This window comes from Microtus pennsylvanicus, chromosome 2, assembly GCF_037038515.1.
Source record: "Microtus pennsylvanicus isolate mMicPen1 chromosome 2, mMicPen1.hap1, whole genome shotgun sequence".
NCBI lineage: Eukaryota > Metazoa > Chordata > Mammalia > Rodentia > Cricetidae > Microtus > Microtus pennsylvanicus.
This window is the reverse complement of record NC_134580.1, coordinates 149,940,365-149,965,637: the sequence shown is the minus strand read 5'-3', so window position 1 is coordinate 149,965,637 and position 25,273 is coordinate 149,940,365. Positions and strand designations below refer to the sequence as shown.

Genomic DNA, 25,273 nt, shown 5'->3' with positions numbered 1-25,273 from the left:
AAAAAGAGACAATTACTCTAAATGCCAGCCATCAGGTTCTGGTTCTGAAGGGAGGACCGCACCATGTGGAGGAGAGCCAGGGGCACATGTGGCAGAAAGGGAGGGCCAGAGTAAAGCGACAGAGAGTGTGGGCAGGGGTACCTGTCAAGATGGCCCCGCCCATTGAGTGTTGAGAGACAGGACGGGCATGTCACCTCATAAGTGACTTAGTAACAGGTGTATACATGATCCCTTCTTGTCCCCATGCAAGGGGTAGAACAAGGCATAGATCTGGCTCAAGCTGGTCAGCAAGTACTGCTGAAGACAAAGGCAGAGGGGCAAGGGCAGCCCATACCCGACCAGATCCCTTCTACCCCGCTTGGCTCTCTGGTCTCAGACAAGTCTGAGTCTAGCCAGGAAGAACTAACACTGTCCCACAGTGGCCCAGGACCACCAAAGTATCTGTGTGCTCACGCACACACTTAGAGAGTCCCTGAGGAGCCCCATGCTTACCCACTCCATAGAAGGAGGCCAGCTGGACATGCGCCCCGTTAGCAGAAAGCCTTCCCAGGAGTTGTGCCCCGGGCCTGCTTGCCTTGCTCTCTAGGACCACCTCCCACCTCCCGCTCTGTTGGTTCCTTCTCTTGGTCTGGCCCACCTGCTGGCTTGCTCTTCATCAACCGTAACAGTAAACCAGGGTGGGTGATAAATTGCAGAAACGTGTGTCTCGCATTTCCAGAGTCTAGGAAGCCTGAACCTGGGTACCAGGGGACTGGGTATCCAGCACATTCACGCTACAGAGGGAGGGGTGGTCTCCCTGGGGCCTCTTTAATAAGAGGCTGCAATGGTTTCCCCTTCACTCTCAGCTTGAGCTGACCTGAAATCACCCAGAAGACACACTGCTGGGCGTGTCTGTGAGGATGTTTCCAGGAAGTTTAACAGAGATGGGAAGGCATGCCCTGAATGTGGGTAGCACCATCCCACGGGTTGCAGTCCCTGACTGAGCAGAGAGGAGACAGTGAGCTAAGGACCGGGAGTCATCTCCATGCTTCCTGACTGCGTGTGCCATGCGGCCAGCTGCCTCCCACTCCCGTCACCATGTCTCGCCATCGATGGTGACTTCCCAGCAGCCGTGTCTGCACTTCCACGCTGCCGTGAGCCCAATACACCTCTCCATCCCTCACCTGTTTACCACAAACACAAAACCAGTGCAAGCACCGACTCCTGATCCCATGAGAGGCCCTAACTACCTTCCCAATTCTACCCCAAACACCATCACAAAGGGGGTAGGCTTTGACACAGGAGTCTGGGGGTACGTACACACATAGAAACAATGCTCCCACCTCACAGCTTCTGTGCATGCCATTCCCTCTGTCCAGGAAACTGACTCCAGGCCTTTGCGAGGCTCAGAACAAGGAAGCAGACCAGCCCCAACTATTCCCACCTGGTTCCCCCACCACTGTTGAATGGCCATTAGCAGGGGGGCAAGCTGTGGGCACACCCAGGGGAGGCGCAGAGCTAGCCACAGAGGGATGCAGCCCTTCCCAGGAGCAGGGGCTCTGTCCCTCACCACTACCCTATCTCCTTCTACAGAGTGAGCCACTCTGCAGGGAAAAGTGGCCAGGGTGCTCTTACTGCCTATGGTCTCTCGTGTGTGGGACACAGATGGCCTGCCTTGCAGAGCCGGGCTGCTATCTAGTCCTGCAGGGGCACTGGCAGAGTGGCAGAGAGCAGCAAGCTTGGCATGACAGTGCTGCCAAGGACAGGGATAGGGTGCCCTGAGCCGATGAGAGTGGAGATGTACATTCCAGCACCACTGCTTGGTCCCTTCACTGCTGGGGACATCCCCATCATCACTGGTAGGACTGTAACATGGGCTGTATAGGTACAGCATCCTGTGATGTTTTTGTCCCAAATGCCAGCTGTGACCAGGCAAGGTATTGCCCACCTATTGTTTTAGAATCTAGAAGGCTGAGACAGAGTACTGTGAGTTTAAGGCTATCCAAGGGTACACAGTGAGATTCTGTCTCAGAGACACCAACAAAATTTGATCTCAGATCTCAGATCTCATGTTCCAAGAACGTGTTTCCCAAGTGTCTCAAATAATATCACACACATACATGCATGCACACTCCCTCCCCCTTTCATACACACACACACACCACACACAGCATACACACACCACGCACAGCATACACACACCACACCCCGCATACACACACCACGCACAGCATACACACACCACGCACAGCATACACACACCACGCACAGCATACACACACCACGCACAGCATACATATCACACACACACACACACACCACACACACAGCATACACACACCACGCACAGCATACACACACCACGCACAGCATACACTCACCACGCACACACACACAATGTCCGCTACAGTGAAGAACAAAAGGGCATAGGAATGGGCGCTCCTGCCATGCCCATCTGTCAGGAACTAGGGAGATGGTGCAGCTGGTAACACCTGGCACACAATCACAAGGGCCCGAGTTCGGATCACCAGAGCCCAGGTGTGCTGCCCATCCAGTTATCTGCTGGGAGGCAGAGACAGAAAGATCCCTGGGACTTTCTGGGCAGTCAACCTAACCTAATTGGTAAGCCCCAAGCCAGAGAGAGAAAGAGACCCATCTCCAAGGAGGTGGATGGACGGCATTCCTAGGGGTAACACCCAAGGTTGGCCTCTGGCTTTACACACATGCACACATGTGGTCACAGCCACACCCCACACTACCCGCGCACTCACAAAGAAACCCGGGCTCCACTCAGCCTTTGTGTCAGTGCTGGATTTTCCATGAATTAACTCTAGCGTCCTATCTGCCCTTGAACTTCCCGCTCATCTTGTCTCCTGAAGGACAGAGCTGAACAGGTTAGAGATCTCAACCTGAAAAGGTGGTCATCCCCAGTTACCCAACCAAATAAGAGACAAGAGGCAGGATCCAGTAGCTACAGTCCAGCCCACACCAGCTGACTCAAGCAAACTGTGAGCTTAGCATGGACCACCCAGTGGGTTCCTGAAGCAGGAGGGAGTCCATCCGTGGACACAGCTCTGAAGGGGAGGGAGTCCATCTGTGGACACAGCTCTGAAGGGGAGGGAGTCCATCCGTGGACACAGCTATGTAGGGGGAGGGAGTCCATCCGTGGACACAGCTCTGAAGGGGAGGGAGTCCATCCGTGGACACAGCTGCAGACATCCCTGAGAGGTCAAGCTGTGCTCAGGGTCTGTGCTCTCCCAGGTCCAGCCCTCACACCCATCCCTGGCTGCACAGATCCCCCAGTGCTGTCCCCACCATGCACGAGTAGCAGCTTCTGTTCCAGCCCAGAGGCACCAGCTGTGCTTAGTGCTGGAATTAGGTAATTCAATTAAGCTTTCTGTACACTGACTGCCTGACTTACTACGGTTAGAAAAGGAACATGTCATTTCTATGAAAGCCAAGTGGAACATTCCGGAGCCAGGGCCGGGAAGCTTCCAACACTGCTGTGGGGTGGGTGTGGGGCTGAGTGTGAGGATGCGGTGTTATAAACACCCGGGGAAATCTGTGCAGACTGCTCTGTGCGTCCACGCCCTCGGTCCTCTTGTGGAAGATGCCTCAAGCCTGTTCCCACAGGAGCTCCCATCTCAAACACTTCTGGATGTGTGGCTGGGTAAAGCATCTGAAGCAGGGACAGGCCTATGTGATTTCATGTCCTAAGCAACCTAGTGATAGACCTCCAAGGCTGGGAGAAGGGGCTCTGCCCTGCAGAGAGGAACACACAAGGGCAGTCAGGAAGTCTCTGTTGCTAAACCGAATTGCAGTGGTAATGAGGAAGGGGTTCTCAAAGAAGAGGCACCACTGGTCCAGTTGTCCAGGGTGCTATGAGTACAGAGCAGGGGGGGACCTTTAGTGGGTCCCATGGCAGGTGAAAGACAAAGACACCAGCCAGCAGCCAGAGCTCAATGTAGAATTTATTGAGAGAAGGGTAAAGGGGAGGAAAAAGAGGGGACAGAGAGAGGAAAAAACCTGCTTGCCTCTTCAGAAGACCAAGGAAAGAAAGTGGGAGTGGGCAAGGCTTGTCTCTTAAAGGGACCTTTGTACCTGCGTATAGATTAGGACACTGGGCTGGCCAAGGGACTGCCTGGGTCATCCTGCCAGATGATGGGCAGGCCAGCATATGGCCTGAATCCTAACATTCTCACCTTTTTCTTTGACTCCTAACACAGGGTCTTCAGAGGTCCCTTATCTCTTTCCCTCCCCCACTTCTCCCAGATGCCCACATCCTGGAAACCACACGAGGATCCCGGTGAATATTTAACCACACAGGCCTCCGAGAACCAGCTATGTAAAACATCTTCTCCCTACAGGATATGGTGTTTCCCAGTCACTCACCTGCCTATCCATCCTCCCTTCTTCCTTGCCTCCTCCCACCTGCGCCCATTGTGAAGTTGAGAACGTACAGGAGAAGAAATCTTTAGCTTCCTACCCAGCCTCTCTTTCTAGGTTATTTCGTACCATTGATCTTCCTCGGGTAGCCTCCTTCCCGCTAAGTACAGATGGGGAAAGAGATTCTGACCCCGTGTTGTGAGGCAAAGGTCAGTGGGGGAGACCCAGTGAAGAGCTGCTCAGCTGGCACAAGGGGTCCTTCAGGGCTGGAATGCAATCGCCAGCATTTTTGTAGCCATCTTGGGCCATGAAGCATCAAGCACCAGAAGGAAGAGAGCTACCATGAGGAAAGAGAAGACCCAGTTCTTGATGACTTTGGAATAATCACGCCAGTCCTGGCTTCCTATCTCCAACTATTCCAGGCAGGAGTCAATGTGGGCCAAGCCTCAGCCACACTGCATGCTAGCCGTGAGACACCACACACCTTCCCCTTGTCTCTCCAAGCCTCCACCTTCTTGGCTATGACCACTGAATGATAACATTTACACCTGACTGAAATCAGGAAGTACACGTGGCTTCAATCAGTGCCGGCGTGAGAGCAATGCCTAGTATGACCACAGCGTCACACACAGGTTTAAGTCCCAAGGCCCAGGAGAGCAGGGCCTTGTTAAATTCAGTCCCAATAGCAACCTGGGCCTGCCAAGCTCCAGCAAGTTAGGGGACCTCACCTGGGTTCACTCCATCCAGGACTTACAGGCAGGTCACCTCCAAACACCTCCTGCCATGTGCTGTGGTCCATGCTGGGACATTTTGCCTTCCCTGCTAAAGCCAGAGCAGTAACAAGGACCCTAAGGACTCCCTGGCACAGCAGCAGGTCAGGCTTGTGAGCCGGGGCATTGGATCCCAGAGAACTGTCCCTACTCCTCCTTCCACCACTGAAGGACATCTCAGCCACCCATCACGCCCTGGTTTATCCAAACAGAAGCACATGGCTCCTCACATGGCAAACCTGATCTCTCTGCTTTCTCAGGAAAAACTCCTGATAGGATCCTGCAGGCTTCTAGGACAAATCAGTATGCCTTTCCTGGGACTGAATTTTGAAAGGCAGCCAGACGCATGGTTTCTAAGAGATAGACAATTTATTATCCTGACCACCTTGGAGCCGGTTCTGGTCCCTGCAGGAGCGTGAGCAGCCAGCACCCAGAACCCACTGCCCATCATCAAAGTAATGACGCTAGGCCAGAATAGATGCTGGAGAGGAAATGAGAAATCTAAGCAGTGTCAGACAGGCCTGGAGTGCCCCATCTCTGATTCAGCGCCCACATAGCTTCATTTCACTTGGCGAGAGCTCCCAGCTATGTCAAATGCCGGCGCCCCCACAAAGGCCTAAGTTTTCCTGTCCCCTAGGTAACGTCCCCCAACCTTGTCGTCTTTTCTTACATTCTCATCTGGTTCAGGCCACATTATGGCTGCAGAGATCGGGACATTCCAGGCCTGTCTGACATTGCTTAGGTTTTCAGCAATGTGGCTGCCTCATGTTCTTGTAAGTAACCCCAGCTAACTCACTCACTAAATTAGACTTGGGTGCAACAATTTCTTTGGCCTGTCATCTGTGCCATACCTGGGGTAAATTGGTGCTTGTCTCCCCAGGAAATGTCACATGGCAGTCCCTCACAGCCCCACTTCACATGCATCCTGGCCTCTGCCACCTCCCTCCTCACGGCAGTACGGATACACACATACACACACACACACACACACACACACACACACACACACACACACACACACACACACACACACACCTCCCAGGAGCATGTCTGTTAGGACCCTCTGAGTAACCAGTCAAGCTTTTTGTTATACAATGGTGTGCCAGCTGCAAGCACCTGCTGAGAGCGCCAAGTCCCCAGCAGAAGACAGAGAGAGCAGAATCCAGCTAGCACGCCCAGACCAGGGCATTACAGGGAGCTGGAACAAGGTGATGGAGAGAGAGAGAGAGCAGAGTCATGTCAACTGGGGTGCATAGGGAGGAAGGCAGTCAAAAAACATCTCTCTGGGGTGAGAGAGAAGGCTTGGCAGTGAAGCCTTGGCTACTCTTCCAGAGGACCTGGGTTCAATTCCCAGCACCCACATGGCTTCCAGGACAAATCAACATGACAACTCACGACTGTTTGTAACTCCAGTTAAAAAAGATATTTTCTGGGGCAGTGACTTTAAGCTGACCAGAAGCAGCATGTGTGTACTTGGAGACCCTGTAAGCTATGGGTCCACTGAGGGTGCCGACCTCCAGACGGAGGACAACACTGTTAGGGGGTCATTCAGTAGTTGGTGGCTAGGTGAGGAGCTATTGCAAGATTGTCACCTGTGACTTGCACTCATTTCTCAGTGAGAGGCTGTGGGATGCTGCGACATTATTAAGGGCACAGGTATGATGTCCCACACCACGCTGCCCTGAGAGTGGAGTCCCAGACTTGCAGACACTGGTAGACCAACTAGAGTATAGGGATATGATGTTACCTATCTTATTAATATAGCCTGTATCTGATTATGCATTTTAGACACAGGACATCATCAACTGACTGAATGTAGGTGCATGCAGAACTCCTGAAGTTGCAGCATCGGCGGTTACTCAGTGGTTAGGAACTGGGCACCGGGGTCAGAGATCTTCCTGAGATGCTGTGGACATGACCACTGCATCCTTTCTTCCTCTATGGAGTATAAAAGGCACTCTACACGGGGCTGTGGTCAGAGCTAAAGCTACTGGCACCATGCCAGCCTGTAATAGGACTGCTGTGGACCCAGGCTCAGCTACCAAGCACCAGCAGCACCGAGATCCTGGCAGGACCCAGATCATGTCCTGCTGGCCTAGTACAGACAGTGTGTCATATCACAAATGCCCGGGGGAGGCTGTCTCCAGCATGTTCTCTTGCTAGATCTTAATGTGCACTGAGGTGAAAGCCCCGAGCCTGACTGTCACACTGTGTCCTCTTCACAGAGCATGAGGACAGTTGTCAGGGGTGAGCCACCTTCCAACAATGTGTTATTCCCATAGGACATTGAGCTGAAGAAGGGGCAGTGGAGAGGACAAACGAGGAGCCAGTGCGTGCCTGGGCTGCACATACCATGCATGTATGATAAATATGTCACTTGCAAAGATGCAATGTGGGAACAGGTGTGGATGGTGTCCATGCTGCAGTGAGAAAGGGGCCCCAGAGGGTCCCAGGACAACCTGACTCAAAGACCCTTCTTCCTTCAAGCCTGGGTTTTGGGTTCCCTACCACACTCCTCTTTACACTGGTTGCCCCAGCTCAGAGATAAGACGCTGTCAATCTTATGGACCTGCTGTGGGAATACAGCTCCCAAAAGAAATCTCTAAGCCAAGAACCCAGGACGGCTCAGAGATACTGCGGCCACCTCTCCCCCGACACCCTCTCCTGCCCATTTGTTCTCAGCTTCTGGGATGCAGGTGAGTTCATGTCTTGGCACAGACTGCCCTGGCTCTTCACACCACTGGCAGACTGCCATGCAGCCTGGCTAGGCTGGGCACTGTTATTTATTCCCCTATTACAATTTCCATGTTCACACAGCACTGCTCTACACCACATTTAAAGATGCGTTATGTAAGTGTCCTGTAAAGTGGAGAGGAGGATCCCTTCCTTGTTCTGTAATGTTTGTGTGCACTGCCCTCAAGGTGCCTGCTCCACACTCCACGCGTGCCTTTAGGACCCTCCCCCCACCCCACCATCCATGATCTCGCGGGGCTCACCTTAGTTAGTTCCCATTTGTGTCTGACTCTTCCTTTTTTTCTTATTTTTCCCCCTTTTAAACATGACTGGCTTTTTTTGTTTGTTTGCTTGCTTGCTTTAAATATTCTTAACACTTGGCATTACCATTTTAAAACCTTTTTTATACAAACAATCCCTACAAAGAAAAATTCTAAGCCTCAACTGTGTCCCCCTAACCATTATTGTTGCCTTATCTGAACTGTGAGGTTCTTGAAGCCAACAGTCTCCCCATGCTGGGAGAGAAAGCTTGCTGACATTTCCATCCAATTCAAAGATGCCACGTCACTGTTGCCAATGGACACCTGGGGCAGGGCTGTAAGAGGGAAACCTTGGCCTAGCTTGGCCTAGAGGAGAACGGACAGCGGAGTGTCCAGAACACAGACACAGCCCTCACCAAAAGTAGCTGTTGCTATTGAAAAATTTAAAGCCCAAAAAGGACTTTGAAACTGTACATAAAACTATGTCCCTAACAATAAACTGAAGCAAAAAGAGCCTGTAAGAGGAGCTTAAACACAGCACACACTTCACGTGACACACACGTTGTCACGGGCCGCTGTGCACTTTGCTCTGAGCTTCGTGGTGGGCCAAGCAATAGAGGTTAACTCAATTAATTATAAAATGTACATCCTCCCTAAAATAGCAACAGGCTAAGCAGAAGCAGTGTGCTTTGGTGCTGAAAGCACTCAGAAGACACCCAGAGACGCCAGGGAGTCTTAGCAACGTCACAACATAACATAAGGTAGCAGAGACACTGGGGGGCAGGGCTGTTATGGCACAGACTGCTCCGAACAAGCACAAACCTGGAGTCCTCAGAACCAACACAAAGCCAGACGTGGTACACATCAGTAATTCCAGCACTTGAGTGAGACGGGAGAATCACGGAAAGCTCAAGGCCAGGTAGCCTGGTGTGAGTGGCCGTCAGCAACAGGAGACCCTAAGTCGAATGAGGTGGGAGTGACACCTGAGCTTGCCCTCACACACCATGCTTAGACTGCGGCATGTGCTCCTCATGTGTGTGCACACTCGCAGAGACACACTGTCCCTGTCTCTCTCCTTCTCTCCTCCCTCCCCCTCCCCCGCTGCCCACTTAGGAGATGGAAGAAGATTCTGGAGAGCTGCACTTCACAAACCTCCTCTGAGAACCAGATATGAGAACCGGAAAGCATCAGAGGGACAACTGTCCACCAATGTTTCCTGCCACGTAATTCCGGAGACAGCACTGGGCTGGCCCTGGGAAAATTTGAGTGGCTGGAGGGTTTGGCACACACCCCACACAAAGGGGATAACACGAAGCTACTGAGCTCAGAGCAGCCTTGCTTCTTGTCTCCTCCAGACTGATGGCACAAACCCCATTGGTGCCCATACCCTCTCCTGAGAGTCCAGTTGCTTCCAATGGTGGCAGAATTGAGTTTATGCTTGCTAACACAACTGGCCGGGGTTATGCTCAAGTTACCTGTTGCCTGTGGCTTGGTGGTATGTCCATTTTCCTCATGTGAAAATGGACTGGAGTTATGCAGAGAAGCCACCCCAAGACACTTGGGCAAGCCTCCAAGGGGATTGTGAGTGCACAGCTCCAAACAAGCAAGAAGGACCGGAGCAGCAGCTCCCTTATGACCATGACGGCCCCCGAGGCTGATGCTCACAGGAGTGGATTTAAGTGCCCATGGTGAACCGGGCTCATACACATTCAAAGCCAGGGCAGAAGAGAGACTCGAAGCAAAGACACCCTGAAGTTTGTTAACAGTGTGATCTCTGCCTATGCAGTGGATGCGCACACTCCAGACACGACTGGCTTTTGAGCAACTAGAAGCAGCAGGTGTTCTTCCTATTAAGTCTAGAAGATTACATATTCCCACAGCCCTGTGTCCACAGACAAGAGTTCGCACCACGCGTGACCTCTGCAGCCTCAGAAGAACATGTGGAGCATCATGCAACCTCCTAAAACGTTGCAGAGTTCAAGGCAGACAAGCGCGGGAGAAGTGACTGACTGGTGTTGCCCGCGTGCCTGGCGCTGGTTGCCTTGAGACCCTGCATTCTCTGTGGGCCCAGTGGTAGCAGTCTGTTCTGGATGTGGCAGAACACAGTGTACAGAGAGAAGCTGGGATCATTTAACCGCTGTGCTAATGTGCTAAGTGCCAACCCCTGGAGGAGACTATTGAGCTTAATCAGCCTCTCACTCAGCCCTGGAACAAAGGCCTCCCCCAGGGAGCTTGAAGAAGAAGCCACGCAATGCATCACTTAAGAGGCGCCTGTCCAGAGCCTTGGCCCAAACAAGCCATCAACTAACTCTAGGCACAAGGCTGTCATCTGCTCCACAGCGAGGCTCTAAGGCCACATGGGCAGCTAGCACCTGTGACCCCATTTATTCAGACCAGGAGGCCTGCTGGTGGCTTCTAGAGCTTGTGCCTATGACAGGCAACCCCTGAGGATGCCTGGCCTTGGCAGTAGCCGTTCTCAGTCAGTGCCTCCTGCCAGGAATGTGATCTTGTTCCTTTTGAGTGACCGGGAATCTTTAAAAAGCTACCGGCCCCACTGTCTCCACTTTATAAAGTAGGGGGAGCCCTTGGCCACAGCTGTGACGGGGCACTGCCATCTAAACCCACCTTCCTGAGGCCAAGCTCGTTCCTGAATATTTTTACAAAGTATCTCTAACCTATGTGCAGGGAGAGGGGATGACATGACTTTGCATTCCTTCTTCTGCCCTCTATGGGTGCAGACATCTGTGCACCAGGAACAGTGTCTTTGGTCAGGACTCCCAGCACACCCCACGTGAAGCCCAAGCCCATAGGAGACAGTGCCAAGCGATGACCAAGCTAGAGCACCCCTTGATGCCTTACTGTCTGGAAGGTTTTACGGGGGGCTGGCTAGGCACTCTGGGACTGTCCGATTAGTACCCCTCCTTTTCCTTCCACAGCACCCTGGCAGGAAACTGCAACCGCTCCCCAAAGCGTGAGAAACAAGAAGTGAGGACCTCTCTCCATCACTGTAGCTACAAGGATGGCTGAGACAGGAGCGGATAAACTCAACTCGCAGCATGCAGTCAGTACTTGAGACTGACAGCCAGCACATGCTTGTGACTCCAGTGCTGGGGAGACTGAGGCAGGAGGGTCTGGAGTTCAAGGCCAACCCAAGCTACAATATGGGTCCCTGTCAGTGGTGTCTTTGTATTTAATGCTCTTGAGAGTGTGTGGATAGCCAGGTTTCCTTGTTTTATGGAGGAAAAAATTTCCCCAGCATCTTTTTCAAAACCGCTCAGACACATTCTCCTTAGGCCCTTGTCTACTTTATACCAGGAAACCATATTTATGCCAGAACAAACTCCCAGTAAAGAAAACCAAAATGCATGTGGATTCCCAGGACGCCTTTGTCCATGCCAAACCAGGACTTCGCCCGCTCACCCACATACATGTGAAAGGCAAGCTCAGCAACCCTGCAGGAAGGGATGGGCATCATCACATATTCTCACCCCATGGGGGGACTCCAACTTCATAGTGGGACCCAGACTAGGCATGCTGGGTGTGCATGCATGGAAAACAAGGATCCCTTCATTCAGAGAAGCCCCACAGCACACAGAAGATAAAAATTTTAAGATTTGGAAATAGCAAAAAATAAAAAAACCCACCAAGGAAACCCCAGCACTCCTGGGAATACCACAGATGATGTGTTGCTATGGCAACCGGAGGCTGAATTATTCAGCAGTAGAATGTGGAAGGTCCTAAGATGGCACATGGGCAGAGAGCTAATTAAACCGCTCCTACAGGGAGATATGGGGGCACCAGAGGCCACCTCTAACTTCCAGGGGAGACTCACCGCCTCCTGCTCTCTGAATCTAATTCTGGGACGCTTTTCTGTTCTCAGACGTGGTGACAAGCATCAGAGGAGCTACTATACTCGATCCCAGAGTCTAAAATTAGTTCCTGGTTCTGTGAACCAAGGGGAATCCCGGTCCTAGAAATTCCCAAACCGAGTAGCTCCACAGCTTCCAGACCCACCCTTTGCAGCTAAGCTGCTTGCAGCTTCTCCAGTAGCCCAACTCCCACAACCCACAACCCCCATCCTGAGGTGCTGGGCAGGTGATCCACAGCCCCGCCCTTCACAGCTCCACTTCCACTGCCCCGCCCTACACAGCCCCGCCCTCCACAGCCCCGCCCTTCACAGCTCCACTTCCACTGCCCTGCCCTCCACAGCTCCACTTCCACTGCCCTGCCCTCCACAGCTCCACCCTCCACAGCCCCGCCCTTCACAGCTCCACTTCCACTGCCCTGCCCTCCACAGCTCCGCCCTCCACAGCCCCGCCCTCCACAGCTCCACTTCCACTGCCCTGCCCTCCACAGCTCCACTTCCACTGCCCCGCCCTCCACAGCCCCGCCCCCCACAGCCCCGCCCTCCACAGCTCCACCCTCCAGAGCCCCGCCCTTCACAGCTTCACTTCCACTGCCCCGCCCTCCACAGCTCCACTTCCACAGCCCCGCCCTTCACAGCTCTACTTCCACAGCCCCGCCCTCCACAGCTTCACTTCCACTGCCCTGCCCTCCACAGCCCCGCCCTCCACAGCCCCACCCTCTATGAATACTCTGAAGCCCCGCCTTCTGTAGTTCAAGGCCGCCAGGCAGTTCCCCTCTGGCCTGGACCACGGCACAGTCTGTCTTCACCCAGAGCGAGTGACCACCTGGTTGCTGAGCAACCATCACCTGGTGGCCTTCAGAGACTGTTGGGCATCACTTGTTCTTGTGGGCCACAGAGAGGACTTTGAGGCAAGAGGAGAGGAGCCTGGCCCCAATGGTGACTGACTATAGGAACTGTTAGTGCATCCTTCATCCTGTAGCACATAGAGTGAGGTGCACATTCTGGCCCCCAAAGTGTGACACTGTATTTAGACATTCATGTCAGCACAGCTTCTCCCAACAGACTCGGAAGATCTAGATCTAGCAAAGTAGGAGCCGTGTTCTTAGAGGATGATTGGGTGGAAGCTCTGAGGGGCAGTCTGTAGCCAGCCGTGCCGCAGAAACCATGTCCTCAGCCATTTGGTCCAGGCCCTCCCTCCTTCCACACATCTCCCCGGACTCACACAGACCCCTGACTCACCGTGGGGAGAGTTGGTGATACTGAGAAAACTTCGAACATGGCAGGCAGAGGCCAGGGATGCTGCTGAGCGACAGGCACACAGGCAACCCCAACAGACAGCTATCTATCCCGCGCAGCGTCAAGGGCTGAACGACCTGCGCGGACCCTTCGCCCGTCTGCACGCCCTGCCCAGCGGGGCCGGGAGGCCTCTGCATGGGTCTGCACGTGGCACTTACTTGGAGAGCTTCATTTCTATCTGTTGTCGGATCTCCTGCCTCTCCTCATCGGTCCTCCTGGGGAAGATGTTCCGGTCCTCTAGCTCCTGCTTGCTCGGCCGGTTCCTCAGCTTCACCGCCAGCAGCTCCTTCTTGCATTTCCTTGGCAAAGTTCCTGTGAGACCCACCGGGATGAGAAAATATCTTAGTGGACCGGCTTCATATGGCCTTCATGGGATGCTGTCAAGAGCGTGGACCGGGGACCAGGAGCTGAAAGTGGGAGTCCTACACATGCCACACTGTGCCGCTTTCGAGGGGCTCAGTGGGTAGGGTAGGGGTGCACGATGCCACGCGGTGGGCTATTAGGCCCCCATTCAGGGGTCCCATGCTCCACAGTAGGGATCATCCAGGACTAAGCACTTGAACGGTCATGGCCCACATTGCCTTTCAAAGCCATTTGCACCTGGGCCGTGAATTACAGAGTAACTCTACCTGCGATGGCTGTGACGCCAACCCTGAGTAGTACTGCCTTCTCACCCCAGCACCGTCCACTGTCTAACCACATACATGTACTTTCAGTACTGAGAGCATGCCACCCAGAAGCTCCTCTGCCTCCCCCTGCCCTGCTGATACTGCCTATAGATGACCTCTTCCTGGACGTGGGACGCCACTGGATCAGAGTCTCCGCCATGACCCCAGCCTCCTGTCTTACTCCCTTTGACATTTGTTAACTGCCCGTCATCTGTCTCCTCCACTAGACTTTGGTTCAATGGCAGCCACTTTCCCCAGAGAGACGAGGACACCAGAGGCAGTCAGTGAAGAATCCTGCCCGTGAATGAATCACCAGGCTGGTCTTGGGTCTGCCTGGCTGAGTTGCATCTTACATGTGCATACACACCATAAACATCACTGAAGAAAAAAGAAAAGAAACAGCCTGAGACAGCGCCAGCCCCCACAGACACACAAAACAAGCACATCAGAGAGAAAATGCCTCCATAAGATAGGGCTTCAGGCAAGCTTGTAGGGCACTTTCTTAATTAGTGATCAATGGGAGAGGGCCCAGAACATTGTGGGTGGTGCCATCCCTGGGCTGGTGGTCCTGGGGTCTATAAGAAAGCAGGCTAAGCAAGCCATGTGGAGCAAGTCAGTAAGCAGCCCCCTCCATGGCCTCTGCATCAGCTCCTGCCTCCATGATCCTTCCCTGTTTGAGTTCCTGTCCTGACTTCCTTCAGTGATGAACAGTGATGTGGAAGTGTAAATCAAACAAACCCTTTCCTCCCAACTTGCCTTCTGGTCTTTCATCGCAGTAATAGAAACCCTAAGACAGCATGTTACTGCAACAGAAAACGTTTATAACATCAACAAGGAAAACGAGAAATGCATTATAATGGAGATACATGAACATGAAGTCAATTTCGTAAATATACATAATTTCATTGCAAATTGAGGATTAAAGCAAGGCAAGAATCATTTTACTCACTCATTTTGGTTTTCTTTACTGTGAGTTTGTTCTGGCATAAATATGGTTTCCTGGTATAAAGTAGACAAGGGCCTAAGGAGAATGTGTCTGAGCAGTTTTGAAAAAGATGCTGGGGAAAATTTTTCCTCCATAAAACAAGGAAACCTGGCTTCATTCACAGATTTCCAGAACTGGCTTTTTTAAAATTCTGGGGATCGACCTAAATATTTCATCCCTACAGACATATTTATTCAAGAAATGTGGGCTGAAAGTCAGGGTGTTGAGAAGGAAGAAGGGGTGCTGGTTCCTTCCTGGGTACCAGAGTGGCCCATCCAGCAGCTGACTGCACAGGGCCGCACCTGGCCTTCCGCTCTCTGTGGATGCTGCACAGGGCCACACCTGGCCTTCCGCTTGCTCCCCGTGCCTGCTGCACACTGCGTGAGACTCTGCACCCTCCCCAAGTCCCAGCCTTCTTAGCGTCCAGGAGCCACACCAGAGGGGAGATGATGGGTTACAGTCTCTGTTTCTACCACGCTGATGTCACAGGAACACAGAAACCCTCAACTGCTACCTGCTCTGTCCTTCCAGGCCACTGAAGCAGCCAGTGCCCTCCTAACCCTGTGTCGCCCCGGCCACTCCGTACACACACACACACACACACACACACACACGTTCATACAGGTCTGCTCAGGACCCAGACCTTTCCCTGTCTATCCCCTCAATTTCTCCACGCCTTCCCCTGGCCCCTGGATGCTAAGCACTAACTGTGGAGGGCTCAGTATTTCCATATCCAGACCTGACTTCATCCTATCATTCAAGCCTGCCACATCGGCTTCTACACCTGTGCCTGCACCTGTATCCGTGTGTATAAAAGGCACGTCCCCCTTGGCACAGAAGTGAGCAGTTGGCCCCCTGCCAGAGCACAGAGAAATGAGTGACAGACCAAAAGGGAAACCCAGGGCTGCCCCAGCACCCGCCCTCCTCACCTTGACACCACGGGTCCTAGTGTGCCCTTGTTGTGCACCTGTCTCCCATATAGACAATGACAGGGAGGGAAAGACACAGGGCGAGAGCAGGTGCAGCGGCCTCAAGTGCACTCAGATGCAGCAGCTGTGCTCGGCCGTGCCTCCTCCCCACAGAGCTTTCTGTGCTATGTAAAGAGCCTGACGCATGTTGCCTCAGTAGAGAGCCTTGTATAGAGTGAGCCCAGCAGGGATGGGGGGCTTTGCTTGCTTGTTCTGCTCCGTTTGAATCTGTATGGGCTGGGTTCTCCTTTTACCCCCAAAACAAAGCATAGTAAACACCAGATTATGAAAAGAAGCATCTATGGAGGGGAGGCTGGAGAGGTGAGCATTGAACGAGGCACTCGCTAGGAGTTTAGCAGATGCCTTGGGATGGATTCTGGACTGCGGCTTACCGGGGCCCAGGAAGAGCCTCAGAAATTGTCAGAGTTGAGAAGATGAAGCGAAGAGCCCAAGGGGCCCACAGCTGGTGTTTGTGGGACCCACAGCTGGAAAGCCGAGCAATAACCCCTGGATGTGCAGAATCCCTTACACCTTGGGCTGGCATCTGCCTATGAGTGAGGGCCATGGAGGCCCTACCTGGTGCCTAAGGACATTGGGAGACCTATGGCTGCGTCCCATGCCCACCAGTCATGCTGGAACGTGCTGTGATTGTTCAGACGCCGGGAAAGGTATACAGATGGTCCTGGTCTTCGGAACGAGCAGTGATGAGCTGAAGGGAGCTTAGTGAAGCTTCTGTCTAAGAAATTGTAAAAGCCACACCAGGATGCGTGAGGCCGTTTCCAAGTAACCGAGCTGCTTCCCAGAATAAAACTCAGCAGATATTTATAGGACTGGAAGAGCATCCGACAACCAAGAAATAGATTCACGATGTGTGTCAGCCAACCGAAACTCCCCACACCTACAGAAAAGCGGGAAGGGCTCAGCCAAGCTCCAGCCGCACAAAGGAAATATGTGGAGCTTGTCATCACCGTCCCCGACAGTGAGGACACCTCAATGGCCTTGAGAGACAGGCACGCCGCAGCGTAAAGAAGGGATCCACAGCCACCCAGAAGTGACACACTGAGAAGACACTCACTGGAGACGACTCAGGCAATTCCAGCTCAACGCATGCCAAAAATACCTCTCAGGATAAAGGCAAACACTGTTTCAGGAATTAGAAAGCCACAATAATCAATGACTAAAAGAAGTTCTTTAAGCAGTAGGGAAAGAACTGACTTCAGATGGAAACCTGAAATCCAAACAAGGAAAGAGGAGTATGGGGCTGGCCCCTGCCATGTGCAGATGTATTCTTAATTTTCTTTAAAGAAAACTGGCTTTTAAAAATTATTTAATGATGTGCATTTGCAGGTGTGTATAGGTCTCTCTGAAGGCTAGAAGATACTGGATCCCCTGGAGCTTGAGCTAAAGGCAGTTGTGAGCTGCCCAACACAGTTGCTGGGAACTGAACTCAGATCCTTTGAAAGGGCAGAATATGTTCTTAGCTGCTGAGCCGTTCCTTCAGCCCAAGAAAACAGAGTTCGTCAATCAGAGCAGTGGAGAAGAAAGATAAAAGGTGACCGCCCCCAAATGAAGGCGGCATAAACAGACTTCAGGATATGGCTCAGTGGGCAGACTGCCCACCCAGCAAACATGAAGCCCACAGTTCAATCCCCAGCACCGTGTAAGAGTCAGGCAAAGTGTTACCTGTTACCCCAGTGCCAGAGAAGCAGAAGTGGGGGAAGCCCAAGTCCAAGGTCATCCTCAGTATAGAGTCACTTTGAGGTTAGCTGTGCTAGACAAGTATGGGCTTCAAAAACAAACAAGGCTGGGAGATGGTTCAGCATTAAAACCTGGCTGCTCTTGCAGAGGACCCAGGTTTGATTCCCAGCACCCTCATCGAGACTCATAACCACCTGGAACTCCAGTTCTAGGGAATCTGACCTCCTTGGGCTTCATACATGTGGTGTACATGCATACACGCAGACACACATACACATAAACTATTTTTAAAAGGGAGCACATACCCAACAGTGAATTTGGATGTGATAACCAAGCATATTCCTGTAAATATTCTGAACACGCAATACAGAAAGGAACATGAGTGAAAAGCAGGACAAAAGTCTCTGCTGCCACAAAACACAAAAGGAGGGCAAAAGAGGAGGGCAGGGTGCCCCTAGTCTCATCCTGGTCAGAGAAGCTGAAGAAGGGCATTCGTGGGCAGGGAGCGTTTCAGAGCAAACACCTTTGTCAGCAGGAAGGGTGGCTCCATTGTCAAAAAGAGGCCACTTTGCACGTAGGTCACAAAGAACCTAAACATGGTGGGCCTTTCTTCAGAGCTCCCGAATCTGTAAGGGAAAGCCAGAGAAAACAGGCAGGGAGGGCACTGCCGCAGCCGGGATCTCAGAGCTCTCTCCTACGCCATTCACCTAAGCAGTCAACAGAACCGCGGGCAGTAAGGCAGACTTGTATACACCCGCCAGCACCACAAGCTGATACAAGATCTATGTGCAGACCATCAGAGAGCATGTATTCCCTCCAAGGACGCGGGCCCCACCCCGTACCAGGACACATACCCTGCTCTGGGCCATGAAACAAGTCGATAAATTTCAAAGACCGCAATTCATATAAAAACATGTCCTCTGACTAGAGTGGAACAGAATTGGAAATCAATAACAAAAAAAGATCTCTTCAAAAGCAACCAGACGAAATTAAAATATATATTTAACTTCCGAGAAACCCAAAGTTCCAAGAAGAACTTACAACAGAAACACAGAGGATACCGAAGCAAATGGAATATGCCAGAGTGATGCTAAGGGGATGCTTAGGGCATTGAGTGCCCTTATTAAAACAATTAGCCTTAGAGTATGCCTCAGTAACCTGGAAAAAGAACAAGGCAAACCACGGAGATGGGCATATCACAACACAGAAGTGCAGAGCGGAAACTAACTAAAAATAAATCCGCTGAAATGAAAAAGTCAGTCAATGAAACAACTGGCAAAACTCTAGCCACACTGATCCAAAGGGAGGGGGAAGGAGAAGCAGAAGGGCAGAGGTGGACATTATAGATCACATATCATCCAAGTTTGCATATATTCAAAGACACAGGAGGACACCTTCAGTGGCTTTATGCTAGTAAATTGGCTATTCAGATGACATAAACTCGTGCTAGCTCATGTTTATGTAAACTTTTATGTTCACTTCCCAGGGTCATCTGGGAAGAAGAGATCTTAATTGAGAAAAAGTCTCCCTGAAGGACGAGCGTCTATAGGGCACTTTCTTGCTGGATGTTTGATGTGGGAGGGCCCATACCACTGCGAGCAGTGCCATCCCTGGGCTGGCAGTCCTGGGTGCGAGAAGAAGGCAGGCTGAGCAAGTGATGAGGAGCAATCAGTCATAGTGTTCCATCATGCCCATCGTGCATGCCCCCTGTTTCAGCTCCTGCCCTGAGTTCCTGTCCTGGCTTTCCTGGGTGACGGGCTCTAATCTGTAAGATATAGGAAACCCCGTCCTCCCCAAGTTGTTTTCAGTTATGGTGTTTTATCACAGTAATAGAAAGGTAGCTAAAAACATAATTTCTAGAGCCATATAGATTACCAAAGTTCAGCTGAACAATCACAGTGGCTCAGGAGGCATCGATTAAATAAGAGTAACTTTTAGATGGTTCTGTAAGTTGTGTTCTCCCGGTGTCTTTGACCCCTCTGGCTCCTACAATTCTTCCTCCCCTTCCTCCATGGGCTTTTCTGAGCTCCAAGGGACCTGATGAAGATCTCCAGTTTGGGCTCTCTCTCCACCTAACGTCTGGCTGTAAGTCTCTTCATCTGCTGCTCCCATGAGTGGCCAACAGCAGTCTCTCTGATGATGACTGGGCTAGGCACTGATCTATGCCTACAGCAATTAGGAATCATTTTATTGATTTTTTCCCCTATACTAGGTCTCTGTGATATCCAGAGATATCCAGCCTCCAGTTCCTAGTCACCCTGGCGGTGTCCAGCATGGGCTTCCCCTTGTAGAGAGGGCCTCAAACTAGACTAGTCATTGGTTGGCCACTTTTACAAGTTCTGCCTGAGCAGGGCTCAGAGGCGCTCAGAGACTGAAGCAGCGTCATAGAGCCTTCATGGGTCTGAGCTACGTCCTCTGCGTATATGGATGTCAGAGATCAAACAAGTGTTTTCCTCGATCTCCATCTTGTATTTTGAGACAGGGTCTCTCACTGAACCTGGAGCTCACTGAATGGTCTAGGTAGACAGTTTGGCCCACCAGACCCAGGGATTCTCCTGCCTCTGTATTCCCAGAGATTAAAGGCACATGCTGCCACGTAGACCCAGGTGTTTTTTGTTTTCACATGAATGCTAGGATCATAACTCAGGCCCTCCAGTGTGAAGGGCAAGCAAGCCCTCTACCCACCAAGCAGTCTTCCCAGCCTCCGTCAGTCTCTTCCTATGACCCAGACACTCTCCTATGTAATCCCCCACAGAAACAGAAGGGCAAGCACACAAAGGGTCCCACCCAGCAGCTGCCAGGGCTGGGCCTGCGCGAACTGAATGCCTCCCAGGCACCCAGAAGCAGCAGCTGCTGCGGCTGAACAAAGACTAGAGACTAATCACTCACTCAGCAGGGGGTACGGGGCTGTGGGTTCCTTCTACAACCCCGTGTATGAGGAGAAATGAGTGAAGAAGCCAGACGGAATCACCACTTCTTCCCTAGGCCAAGGATAATCTAGAGCCCCATCCACCCAAGGAGAAGAATTCGGAGGGTAGATGTGACCCAGAGGACGAGACTCCCCACGGGGCAGTAGTTAGTTAAGGTGAGATGGCCTGAACGTGACTAAGTCACCAGCTCCGTAGACTGGGAGGCCTGGAGCAAACCTTACACAGACGGAACCCTGACATGAAAATGCTGACTACAGAGACGGATATCACCTCTTCCAGGTCTATATAAGGAAGATTGCTTCTGACCACACAAAGAATTCAGATACGGTATCTCCCCAACTCCCACCCTGCCCAAGCCAAAATACTACAGCTCTTAGAGAAAATGGGGGAATATTTTATGCCTTGAGAGAACTTTTTGAGTCTGTTTTAGGTCAGTGCACAGCTCTGGGCTCACCATGATGTTTTCATACACAATATCATTATGCTTTCTTCCTATCTCGGACCCTCCGCACATACATATTGGTTGTACGTGTATAAATGCTAGAAGATATAGACAAACCCCTAGTCACAGAAGATTGACAGATTCCTGGGCATGAGGTACAGGCGTCAGGAGGAAGCCAGAGGTAAGCAACATCACAGGGGGCACAGGAAATGGGGCAACAAGTCACACTGTCTCATCGTGGCAATGTTGCACAGATGATGTATGTTTATACGTGGCCAATTGCATCTCACTGAAGATACATAAAAAGTGATTGAAGATACCCTTGCAAGTTCTGGCCAACAGTGGCAAAACCATGATTTTGAATTATTTTGTGCACCTCTATTCAAAGGTTCATCTATGGCCTTGTATCACCCCGAGGAAAAAAACCCACTCTTCTTCCCTGGGGCTACAGAGGACACAGTCTGCACCCAGCCAGACGCCCCCCCCTTACCCTCCCCTCTGCTTGCTCACTCTGCCACAGAAACTTCCTTCCACTTCTGGAGTAAGTACAGGGCTGTCTAGTCATTGTACCAACTGTTCCTCCTGTTTCTAATTCTTCTTGCATGGCTGGTTCCTTCTCAGAATACCTCAGCTCCTGGTTTACCTCCCAGGGCTTGAAGGGAGGGGGCTACCATGCTAAGAGAGCTAGTCATTCCTCTTAGGCCCATCAACTAGGTGGTGCCCACCACAACACACACCCCGCCTGGTAATTTGCTTCCCTGCTAGCTGGCCTGTGTGTTGTCTATAGTGTCCCTAAGCTATGGGCTCTGAGGGAGAAGAGAACCCTGCCTGCTTTGATCAAACATGATCTCCAGAACCTAGGACGGCAGGAAATACAGAGGATACTCAGATGAATTATCCAAGAGAGTGTAGGTCTAGACCTATCTAACCATCCCAGAACCTTAGCCGCTCCCAGCTGCACCCATCACCAGCTGCTGCCATCAGGACCACACTGGCACCTGAAGTAACGCGGCTATAGCTTCTTTCTAGAGAGAAGGAGTGGATTGGGTAAGGCTGGCAGGAGGGAGGCTCTTTCTAATAGCTCTATGTGATTGTGGGGATGAGGAGGAGAAATGGGGGTCTGGTCTCACTCATCTGCAAGAGAAAAACTCTCATCTATGCGCCTGTGCCTGGATATGCACGGAATGTGCCCCCTCCTCCATGGACCCCAGGCAATCCCCTGGAGAGGCAGCTGTACCTGGGAGATGGAGTGGGGGTGGTTCCTTTTTAAATAGACACCGTGTGGACAGATCACCTGTTCTCACACTATGATTAGACAGGCTTGCATGGTCTCCAGGTGGCCCCCAGCCTCCCTGACACCAGGTAGCACTCTTCAAGATCAGGGGTCCCAAGAGAGCAAGACGGGGTGATCTGTGTTCACATGGAGCTGTAGCCAGTTCACTCTCAACTGTCTGGGGGTGACCCCAGGACTCTGTTCCTCCCCGGGGAACTAATGAGGGAAGGTGACGTCTGTAGAACCTGAGATGTGCTGGGTGGTGGCCATATGAGAGTTGTCGTGCCTGCATGTTTACTCTGGCAACGTTACCAAAACAAGCAGAAGTTTAGCAAACCTAATTTAATTTTATGTGTTTGTATGTGTGCCTGAGTGTATGTCTGTGTACCACATGCATGCTGTGCCTTGGAGGATAGAAGGACCATCAGATCCCCTGCAACTGCCGTTACTAAATGTTTTGAGTTGCCATGTGGGTACTGGGAACCGAACCTGGGTCCTCTGGAAGAGCAGTCAGTGCTCTTAACTGCAGAGCCATCTCTTCAGCCCATACCCAGATGATTTTAAAGAACTCTGTGCATCTCGTCATGAATGCCTCCATCCCTTCATTATGGTAGAGAAGGGAATCAGAGGGAGACTGACATTGTTGATAGGTCTGTCTATGCAACAGAGAGAGAGAGACCCTTGTAAACACCCAGGGACTCCTAACGGTACCCAAGAGCCTCTATAAACTGTCCAGAGGAGCGTCCACTAACACTGAAGTTTTAAAGTTGTCCCTCTGCGGTTCAGGAGGTGTTGGTGTAAAGGTGCCGAGGCTATTGGAGCACAAAGCCTTTGTGTTGGGAATAAGACTAAGACATCTGCAAAAGACACAGCATGGAGCTCAGCTGGCTTCCCGCTGCCGCCCTCACACACCTGAACATACAGCATCTTGATCACGGAGGCCCCAGACTCCAGAGGTGGGAGAAGAGAAGTTCCCAGCCTTTATAAACTGCCTGGTGTCAGGAATTTTGTTACTGCAGCATGGAAAAGCAAAGATGACCCTCTAACCTCAGGCTCCTCCGTGGTGCCTGCCAGCCACGAGGATCTTAGCACGAATGTGCCAAGTTAGTGCAACTTCAGAATGGTTAATAAGCTTCACTTTAAAGACTGATGTCTGAGCTGCTGACTGAATTCAATTTAAAGTTAAAAGGTTGTTTAATGAATTTTTGGCTTAAGATTATGACAGAATTTCAACCATTTCTGATATGGCCCTACATGTATCTGTCATTTTTGTACTCTATATTTAAGCAAAGTAGCCTTCTTGGCATTGATGACTGTAAAATGTAACCATTGATCTACTCTGAAAGACATCGAAGAGTCTCGGTGGCCTGCAGGCTCCAATACGCAGCCAAGATTTGGTGCTGTCTGCAAATGGGGTGTCCATCTTGCTGGGGCGCAACTCTGCTTTCACCTTTAGTGAATGGGAAAGTGATGATGTGCACACCAAAGCACTGCTTTAATTAAAGTTGTTCACGACTCGTAGGCAGCAAGTATGCTGTCTGTATGTCTGCTTTGTAGTTCTACATGCCCAGGGTTGCACAAAAATTTCTCAAGTGCAAAGGAGTCATGGGAGTAGGAAGCCTGGGCCTAGCAGCATCCTTTTAACAGCAAAGAGACCTCCATGCGACCCCTTCAACTATGCGGAGATGTCTGTAAAAGCCTTTAACAGCATAAAGATTTTCATCATGTAAGTGTTGGTCTCATCAGTGAGATCGTGGCCTGACAGGAAGAGACCTGAGATGGGGCTGGAGAGACGGCTCTGGGGTTGAGACCACTCTTGCAGAGCAGTCCGTTCAGTTCCCAGCACCCACATGGTTGTTCACAATGACCTGTGACCCCAGTTCCACAGGATCTGGAACCTACTTCTGGCCTCAGTGCGCACTGCACCTCTGTGGTACACTTACATACATGTAGACTTTCACTCATACACATAAAAAACAAATAAATCATTAAAAAGAAGTAACATGAGAAGGGAGAGTTTATTCTGGCTTACAGTTTGGTGGGGTACAGTCATCACAAAAGGGAAAACGTGGCAATGGGCTGGCAAAATGCAGCACGAGCCTTAGGTGGCTGCTCATATCATGTCCTTAGGGAACAGAAAGAGGTGGGTGCCTGCTCGGCAGCATCTTCTGCTCCCTTCTTCCCTTCCTCTTGCATTCTGCATAGCCAGCCATGCTTAGGATGAGTCCTTCCTCACAGTTAAACCTCTTGGAAACATTCATCTGGGTGTGGCTGTGAGGATGACTTTTAGGTGACCCTAAATGCAATCGAGTTGATGATGAAGATGAACCTCTACCCCCATAAACCTGTTAGTTGCAAAGAGAACTCAATAATCACTTATTAACTGTCAGAAAGCCCTCCATAGGCACCTGCACCAGGCACAGACAGCTCAATAAGCGTGTGTCGCCTGCATAGGGACCACAACGGTACAGACTTGATGGAACAGGCAGAGTGGTGCGAACTGTTGACAATCCCCTTACACACCTGTCACCTGCTGGCTGCTGGCTTTACACCAGGAACTTCAGATTCTCCTATAAAGTCATTACGATGGAACGGCACCCATGGGAGAAGGTTGAGAGCCCAGATATAGACACTTTGAGGTCAACTGACTCTCTGTAAAGGTGCCAAGACAATGGAAGAAATAAAATTATCTCTGACAAATGGTGCCCAGGGAAAATGGACATCGGACCCGCGCTACGACGTCACACACGCGCTCTCACCCCCAGCTCCCAGCTCACATTATATAATGAACATCAACATGAGACGAGGAAAAGACATTAAACATGAATTAACTATAACAAGAAACCACTAGATAAAGGCTCCAAAGCATTATGTGTAAAGATTTCCTATAGAAGACCAAAGAGCCAAGTGCAAAAGAAAAAACACACACACCAAGGTAGCATCAACTTAAAACACTTCTACACACGAATGGAAATAGGCAGAATAACAAGGACCACAGCACCAGGGAGGTTTTGTGT

General features: G+C 51.3%; 1 protein-coding gene across 4 annotated transcripts in view; it reads right to left on the bottom strand.

The window, feature by feature from the left end:
• Window positions 1-25,273, bottom strand: part of Phactr3 (phosphatase and actin regulator 3) — a 207,782-nt gene that overhangs the window by 18,459 nt on the left and 164,050 nt on the right. For all 4 annotated transcript variants that reach the window (XM_075963274.1, XM_075963273.1, XM_075963275.1 and 1 more), the window contains exon 8: window positions 13,451-13,604. In XM_075963274.1, coding sequence (XP_075819389.1) covers window positions 13,451-13,604 — 154 coding nt within the window. The remainder of the gene's footprint in view (window positions 1-13,450; window positions 13,605-25,273) is intronic.